The 9,514-nt window shown below is 42.6% G+C and overlaps 1 protein-coding gene across 1 annotated transcript in view; it reads right to left on the minus strand.

The window, feature by feature from the left end:
• Nucleotides 1-9,220, minus strand: part of CFAP54 (cilia and flagella associated protein 54) — a 252,763-nt gene extending 243,543 nt beyond the window's left edge. Inside the window, exon 1 of the mRNA XM_059681924.1 lies at nt 8,894-9,220. Within this exon, the coding sequence (XP_059537907.1) occupies nt 8,894-9,219 (326 nt within the window). The 5' untranslated portion in view covers nt 9,220. The remainder of the gene's footprint in view (nt 1-8,893) is intronic.
• Between the last annotated feature and the right edge of the window lie 294 nt (nt 9,221-9,514).

Here is a 9,514-nt window from a genome sequence, read left to right on the forward strand (position 1 = left end):
GTGGGTGCTGGCTGGTTTGCCCTGAAGGGTGTCCTGGATCAGGGTGGGGGTCCCCACTGGGGTGCCTGGCCAGCCTGGGTGAGGGGATGATGGCTGTTTGCAGCTGGTCACACATCCTTCAAGGTGGGGGTCCCCACTGGGGTGCCTGGCCAGCCTGGGTGAGAGGATGATGGCTGTTTGCAGCTGGTCACACACCCTTCAGGGTGGGAGTCCCCACTGGGGTGCCTGGCCAGTCTGGGTGAGGGGCTGAGGGCTGTTTTCAGGCTGGGGGTGACTGAAGCTCCCAACCGCTCCTTTTTTTCTTTTTTCTTTTTTTATTCTAAGCCAGCTTTAGCTTTGAGGCTTGGCTCCAGCTCTTAGGCCTCCACTGCTGAAAGTAGGTTTCTGGCCTTTGCTTACAATGTTGCGATCCTGCTGGCTGAAGCCCGGCGGACTAAATCAGGTTTCTGGGGTTTTGTTTAGCTTCTACATTTGTTACATAGCTTCTTAGAGTTGCAGCTCAGAGGCCTGCAGCGGCAGGCGGGAACATTGGAGTCCTCCGTCACTAAAGCAAACAAGCCTCATGTTCGCTTTCAGCTGCCTGGCTGCCGGCCGCCATCTTGGCTGGCAGTTAATTTGCATATTGCCCTGATTAGCCAATGGGAAGGGTAGCAGTCGTACGCCAATTACCATGTTTCTCTTTTATTAGATAGGATATATATAATATGTAATATGAAAATGAGGTTGAGACTCCGTCACAGTCACAACCAGCTCAGGAGGAGGGGTCGGGCCCTGCCCAAGCCTGAGAGATCAACACAGAGGGGCGCCTGCTCCGAGCCTCTGTGGTGCGTCTGGGGGCAAGCTCCCAGCGGACACACACACACACACACACACACACACACACACACACAAACACGGAGCCTGCTCCAAGCCTCCACGGCCAGACTGCGGATGTCCATCAATAGGACATTCCCTGAGGGCTCCCAGACTGTGAGAGGGGGCAGGCTGGGCTGAGGGACCCCCACCCCCCAGTGCACGAATTTCGTGCACCGGGCCTCTAGTCTATATAATAAAAGCCTAAGTGACCATTATGGCGGAATGACCAGAACGACAGGTCACTTGAAACACAGAAGCTGCCCCCTGGTGGTCAGTGCGCTCTCACAGGGGGAGTACCACTCAGCCAGAAGCTGGGCTCACAGCTGGTGAGCATAGTGGCGGTGGCAGGAGCCTCTCCTGCCTTCATGGCAGTGCTAAAGTGGAGTGAGCTGAGCAGTAAGGAGCAGCAAGCAGGCAGGTGGTAAGGAGCGAGGGGTCTTGGACTGTGAGAGGGATGTCTGACTGCTGGCTTAGGCCCACTCTCCGGGGAGCAGGCTTAAGCCAGCAGTCAGACATCCCCTGAAGGGTCCTGGACTGCAAGAGGGCGCAGGCGGGGCTGAGGGACAACCCCCTCCCCAGTGCATGAGTTTCATGCACTGGGCCTCTAGTTATTAATAAATTATAACTATAGCTAAAATCATTGCTTTTGTGTAAAGCACTGATGGAAGCTTTTTATATGTATTTTTATAAAACAGAGGTTTTTAGGTTTGCAGAAAAATTGAGCAGAAGGTATAGAGATTCCCTATATACCTCCTGCCCCACACATGTACAGCCTCCCCCATTATCCACATCCCCCACCAGAGTGGTACAATAGTTACAATTGATGAACCTACACTGACACATCATTATCGCCCAGTGTCCATAGCTTACATTTGGGTTTACTCTTGGTATTGTACATTCTATGCATTTTGACAAACGTATGATATTACTATTCACTGCCCTAAAAATCCTCTGTGCTCTGCATATTCATTCCTCCCTACCCTCAACCCCAGGTAACCACTGATCTTTTTATACTATCCATAGTTTTGTCTTTTTCAAACTGTCATATAGCTGAAATCATCTAGTATATAGCCTTTTCAGACTGGCTTCTTCCACTAAGTAATGTGCATTTAAGATTCCCCCATGTTTTTTCATGGCTTGATAGCACATTTCCTTTCAGCACTGAATAATATTCCATTGTTTGGATGTACCACAGTTCATTTATCCTTTCACTTAGTGACAGACATTTGCTTCCAAGTTTGTCCATTTGAATAAAGCTGCTATAAACATCCATGTACAGACTTATGTATGAACATAAGTTTTCAACTCCTTCCAGCAAATACCAGAATATATTCAATTTTATAAAAAACCACCAAAGTATCTTCCAAAGTGGCTGCACTCACCAGCAATGAGAGATCCTAGTGCTCCATATCCTCAACAGTATTTGTTGTTGTCAGTGTTCCAGATTTTGGCCATTCTAATAAATGTGTAGTGGTGTATCATTGTTATTTTATTTTATTTTTAATATATTTTATTGATTTTTTTACAGAGAGGAAGGGAGAGGAATAGAGAGTCAGAAACATCAATGAGCAAGAAACATCGATTATCTGCCTCCTGCACACTCCCTATTGGGTATGTGCCCGCAACCAAGGTACATGCCCTTGACCAGAAGCGAAACTGGGACCCTTGAGTCCAAAGGCAGATGCTGTATCCACTGAGCCAAACCGGTTAGGGCATCATTGTTATTTTAATTTGCGTCTCCCAGGTGATATATAATGTGAAGCATCTTTCTTTAGGTTTATTTGCCATTTGAATATCTTCTCTGGTCTGTTAAGGTCTTTGGCCCACTCTTTTAATCAGGTTGTTTTTTCTTACTGTTGAGTATTAAAGTTTTTTGTATAGTTTGATAATAGTCCTTTATCAGATATATCTTTTGCAAATTTTTCTCCCTATCTGAGGGTTGGTTTTTATTCTCTTGACAGTGACTTTCACAAAGCATAAAATTTTAATTTTAATGAAGTCCAGCTTATTAATTCTTTCTTTCATGGATCATGCCTTTGATGTTATATAAAAACATATTGACCCATGGTCATCTACATTTCTCCTCTGTTATCTTTTAGGAACTTTATAGCATTTATTTTATGTTAGGTTTGTGATCTATTTTGAGTTAATTTCTGGGAAGAGTATAAGGTCTCTGTCTGATTCATTTTTTTTTTTACAGGTGGATATCCAGTTGTTCTAATACCATTTGTTGAAGTGACTATCTCTACTCCATTGTATTGCCTTTGCTCCTGTCTCAAAGATCAGTTGACTATATTTATGTGTGCCTATTTCTGGGCTCTCTGCTCTGTGCCTTTGATCTACTTGTCCACTTTTACCAACACCAGACTCAATTAATGTAGCTTTATATTAAGTCTTGATTGAGGTCAGCGACTGTCAGTCCTCCAACTTTGTTTTCAAAATTATGTTAGCTGTTCTGGATCTTTTGCTAACTTGCTTTATTTTTTTCATTTCATTTTCACAACAACCCTAAGATGGGTAATATTAATATCCCAAATATACAGTTGATGAAACTGAGGCTTAGTGTATTTATGCTCTTAACTAGTACGTATTTAACTGAGCCTTCCAATCCTCTGGAATATAAACTCCTTGAGAGCAAGGACCTCGACTATATTATTCATTGTCAAGCTCCAAGAGTAGTGAATATAGTACATATAGGTACGCAATAAATATTTGTTGAAACAATGAATGAATGGCTGAACGAATAGAAAAAGAAAACATTCTTTGCTTTTATTTTATTCTTTTTTATAAAGGGTACAAAGATTCAAATACCTAGTCAATCCATTTAGGGCGATGCTTCATTCCACCAAGTAAAACAAAAACAAAGCATACAGTATTCTCAACATAGTTTCCAATCAAAGTTTCAGGGGGTAGTGGATCATTGCTTATTTTGTTCATTCATTTAGTTAACATTTACTCCTTCCTACTCTCTCAGACATTATAAATGCCTCTAGGAAAAATCCAAATTTCCCTTGACAGTTGTCCAATCCTATCATACATTTCCAGATAAGGACAGTGTTATGGATTAATGCTCTTCTAAGAAGAGACACCAGAGAGCACTTGAACTTACTCTGGTTCTTCTTCCCTTCCTCCCACCCTCTCTCCCTGCCTTCCTCTTTCTCTCCCTCCCTACCTCTTCCTTCTCTCTGTTCTTCCTCAGAGGAAAGGCTATATGAGGACAAAGTGGGTATCTGTAAGCCAGAAAGAGAGCTCTCACCGGAAACTGACCCTTCCAAACCTTGATCTAGGATATCTAGCATCCAGAACTGTGAGAAAATACATTTCTGTGTTTTAAGACAGACAATGTATGGTATTTGTATGGCAGCCCAAAATAACTAATACAGACAGGAATCTAAAGTCAAGGACTGAAAATGGTTCTAGTACTTTGATATACGTGTTGGGATATTAATAATACAACCTGAATAGAAATGTCAATTAATTCATTAAGGTAATTAAATGATATTGACTGAGTGATAAGGGAAGTAGGGGGCTAGGGTATTCCTGTCTTTGTGGACTGAGTAATAATATTAGTGGCTAAAAAATGTACACATGAAACAAGTACTAAATAACAATACCAAATAAATAGTGTGGCAAATATAGCCCATAGAAGTTTAGAAAGGTAGAAGCTTTTGGGGTTTTTGTTTGTTTTACCTTTGTCTGTTTCATTTGATGCTTCATGAAATCCTACAATATTAGAATAAATATAATGAATCCGAAAAATTCACCATCTTGCTAGAATTCTTTTTAAATTTTTATTTTATATTATTTTTCCCATTACCATTTATCTCCTCTCTGCCCTTTCACCTCCACCCACCCACCTCTACCTGCCCGCAATCACCTCACTGCTGTGCATGTCCATGATTCTTTTTCTTTTTTGCTCAATCCCTCCAACCCCTAAATTATGTAGATGAGTTAATTCTTTCAAACCTTATGGGTGACATAATGATGACTAGGTTTGTTACTCATAAAAGAAAAATATCAGCTTTGTTAATTCAATCAAGGTTATATAATAAAAGAACTTTCTTTTTTTTTTAAGTGAACCCTACGATCAAGTTAAGACTGCTTGTTGGGAATGGCTTACATAATGATTAAACATGGAAAATATAACATAGACTATATAATATACATCATTTAAGAAAAGAATGTTAATAAAGTTTGGATTGCTGATTGATTATAGCTGCTGCTGGATATTTAGAATTTTCTAAAATAGAAATTCACAACTATATAAAGCATATGTCTAAATCTTATATGTTTATAACAAAGCATACCTTTTAAAAATTTATCAGACTCTAAATCTAATGACATTGTCCATCTGATCAAAATCTACATTTTGAAGACTATGAATTTTTATGCTTATGGAAGGTCTTACAGTTACAAAAGGAAACAAATGTTGATTGTAAGGAATAACCATCTGTCAAATATTTTAGAAAAGCAAATCCCACCTCCTGTATTCCTAACTGGTCTCCACCTTGTCATTCTTGCTCCATTTGAACAAGACCACCAAAATAATATTTTAAAACAAAATCACATGAGGTTAATACCTTGCCAAAAACTACCCAATGGTTTCTCATTGCATTCGGAATCAACACAAACTCTATAAATGGCCTCTAAAACCTTCCAGAGCCCTATCTACTCTAATCTCACCTCATGCCACTGCACCCACACTCAGCAAGCTATGCTAAATAGGCTTCTGTCCATGCCTCCAAAGTCCCTGACTCTCTCCTGCCAAGATCTTCCCACATGCTTGTTCTCTCTATTTATCCTCTCTCCTTGCCTGGTCAACTGCCAGCCCTCCTCCTAATCTCAGCTTAATGTCACTGCCCTCACCATTCATTTGAAATGTCCCTGCTGTGTTCTTTTTAAGCCTCTGCTCAAGCCTCTATCCTGACCACCTTATTGAAAATGACAACCTCCTGTCTCCCATCCCGTAACCCTTCCTCTCTTTCATTTTTCTCCGTAGCATGTATCACTTTCTAGGTCACCATACAATAGACTTGCTTAATATGTTTATTATCTATTTCCTCCTCTAGAATATAAGCACCAAGAGGGCGAGGATTTTTGTCTGGTTCACTGCTGTATCCCCAGCACCTAGTACAATGCCTGGCACATATACGTGCTCAGTAACTTCTCCCTGTATTGCCCTTGTTTCTGTGTTGACTTAATGACTCATTTGGAAGCCTATCTCCCTCTCTAGACTACAAGTTCCATGAGAACAGATTCGCATATCTATTTTGTTCACCACTGTATACCTCACGAGGGCAGTGCCTGGCACATAATAGACGCTCAATTAAAATTATTGTATAGCCGAAACCGGTTTGGCTCAGTGGATAGGGCGTCGGCCTGCGGACTGAAGGGTCCCAGGTTCGATTCCGGTCAAGGGCATGTGCCTGGGTTGCGGGCACATCTCCAGTGGGGGATGTGCAGGAGGCAGCTGATCGATGTTTCTCTCTCATCGATGTTTCTCGCTCTCTGTCTCTCTCCCTTCCTCTCTGTGAAAAATCAATAAAATATATTTTTTAAAAAAATATTGTATAAAAAAATATACCTAAATTGTAGGAGAGGTTAAATTGCTAAGGTCCATGTTAATCTTTAACATTTGTGACCCTCTAATAAGTCTGTTTAAAGATGGGGCAGGTTCTGTACTTACTAATCGATCCAGGTCTACTTTCCCATATATAACACTAACGATGGTTGAAATGCAAGGATAATAACCCTTGAATTCTTTCAATACGAAAGTGCATTGAATGTTTACTATGTCCCAATCACCAGGGTAGGTGCTGGAGAGAGAGCAATGAAAAGGAGACACATCACTCAAAAGTCACAGGGAGCTTCCATTCTAATGGTGGAGAGAGACAGCCCACAGCAAAACAAATAAACAAAAAATATAAATTGATGGACAAACCTGAATTATGAAAAGCCACTCTAAGGAGGTAAAAACTGAGTTAGACCTGAAAGAAGAGAAGGAACCAACTATTTGAAGAGCTAAAGCAAGAATATTTCAGACAAAGGAGGCAGCAAATACTAACTCCCTGGGGTGAGAAACAGTAGGGTGTTTCCCTGGAAAGCCCTGAGAGACAAGTGAGGATGAGCTGAGATGAGAGGCAGGCAAGGCCAGATCCTCAGACTCTGGGGATATCATGAGAAGTCTCAATTTTATTCTAAAAAGCCAGGTAGGGCAATAGGAAGTCTTTAAATAGCGGAGTGGGTGATTTATTCATAAAGGTTGCCCTGACTGCTATGTGAAGGATACCTCTGAGCATCAAGTATCTGCAGGGAAAATCCAAGATGGTGGTGGTTTGAATTGGAATGTTGGCCATGGAGATGGAAAGATAAAGTGCTAGCTAAGGCACAAACACGGAAATATTTTAAATACAAATATACATAGCTTAGGTACATAATGTGCTCTCCTTGGTTGATTCTTGGTTTTCATATTACTTGGCCCATCATCAGGATTTGCCACAGTTGATCAGTCATCCCTTCCTTTTTGAAACACTTTCTTTACCTGGCTTCCAGTACACCACTCACTTACTGATTTTCTCCTACTTCCTTGGCTACTCTTTTAAATCTCTGCCAGTTTTGTGTGTTTTTTTTATCCTTCCCTCCCCCCATGGTCAATGTCCAAGCATCCCAGGGTTCAGTCCTGGGACTCTCCTCTTCTCTATCCACTCACTCCCTCAACTATTCCATCAAGTACCACCTCTTACATATCACTGATATGCTGACAAATCCCAAATGTATATCTGACCTGCAGATCCAAATGTCCAAGTACCTACATAATGGCTCTGCCTGAATGCTGAATTACATCTCAATCTTAATATACCTAAATACTAAACTCATGATTTCCCTCGCTCCTGCCAGAAACCAGTTCTTCCCACAGTCACAATCCAATCCAGGGACCTTCACATTTGCCAGTCTTCCTGTTTGGCAAGTTCCTTCTACAGAAATACTCATCACTCGCTACCATATCTGCTCATCTTTCTCCAAGGCCACTTTTCCTGACCTTCTCTGAGCATCCTCCCTATCACCCCCCATTTTAAATCACAACACTCATCCCATATCCCCCACCCCCACTATCTGCTCTAAGTTTCTCCCCACCACTATCACCTTGTGACATAATTTCCTTACAGATGTGTTTAGTAGCCATCTGTAGTCACAAAAATAATGTGTTGCATGAGGATACACATTTTTATATATTTTGCTAACTTGATGTTTTCCTAGTATGGTACCTGATGTATAGTAGGTGCTCAATAAATAGTTAAATACATGAAAGAATAATAAACATAGATTAAAACAATCTCTTCATTTTAAATGCATACATAGAAATATCAGTTGAAACGATTCACTATTCTGGTGTTCTTTGCCACGTGTTTAGATTTATAACTGTTCAGTTTGCACGGTATTTTGACTGGGAGGAAAAAGATAGTAACATAAACAAAAAAGAAACTTAACAACAGGTAGTTTGCAGTTGGAGATAATAACATAGTGATAGAAACCCCCAAACGGCAAACAGATGTGCAAAATTAGTCACAAAATCACGAAGAAGTCACTGTGGTCCTAAGAAGACTATAAAAAGGAATTCAAAGCGCATGTTCACAGAATGGCATCCTTCATGGCCGGCCTCAAGAACTTTCTCAAGAACATAAACTACCTCAAAGTGACTCCTTTTCCTCCCTACACAAAACTGCCCCCACAACAAGCACACTTGTAAAATCTGGGAGCGAGCCTGGAATGTTCTGACTGGTCTGGAGTAGCAATGAGGAGACACTCAGAAACAACGAATAAGAAACACGGACCAAGCAGGAAGCAAAGATACAATTAAGGATGGAAAAGCGATTCTCGTCTCCGCTTCTTAAACTTTGTTGGCATATCCAGGGGCCTAGGGCGGTCCAAGCTCCGGGACCACCCGCGTCCTCTCCAGCATCCCCGCCTCGCCCCCAGCAGCCTACTCCTCCCGCCCGTCCCCCCGCCCCCGGCCCGACAGCGCCCCGCCTCCGCTCACCCACGCCGGTTGAACTCATGCTTCTTCTCCTCCGTTGTCGACAAAGCCTCCTTTCTCCTCATAAAGCCTAGCAACTCCTGTATCTCCTTCTCCAGGGAGGCCAGGAGTGGGTTTTTCGCGTCCAGCGGCCCATAAAACACGGCGAGGGGCAACGTGTCTTCGTGGCAGGTGGGGTTGGGCAGCGAGTCCAGGGAGCTCGCCTTCGACTGCAGGGTCTTGGAGACTGTGGCGGAGACGGGGAGCAGGGGCACCGGCAGTCCTGGCTGAGACGCGGAGACGCCAGGCATGCTGGAGGAGGCGATCGAGGAACGGCCGTGCGCCGCCATGTCGACCGGCACAGGAGTGTACAGACGCGGTTGCCTGGCGACGGTGTCGTGGCAACCAGGCATCCAACCAACGCGCTTTTGGGGGGAAACACAGTGGCCCCTGCAGGGCAAAGGAAGAAAGAGTCAAGTCCAGAAAGCAATTGATACGCCTGAAGGTTTGGGGGGGGTTGGGGCGAGGGGATGAAGGTTCTGGACGGAGAGCCCCCGAATAGGAGAGCCCAAACTTACAGATTCAAACTATTCCTTTTTTTTATTTTATTTAGACCGCATAATGATGATGATTATCATCATTAAT

The sequence above is a fragment of the Myotis daubentonii genome, chromosome 2, assembly GCF_963259705.1.
Source record: "Myotis daubentonii chromosome 2, mMyoDau2.1, whole genome shotgun sequence".
In the NCBI taxonomy this organism is placed as follows: domain Eukaryota; kingdom Metazoa; phylum Chordata; class Mammalia; order Chiroptera; family Vespertilionidae; genus Myotis; species Myotis daubentonii.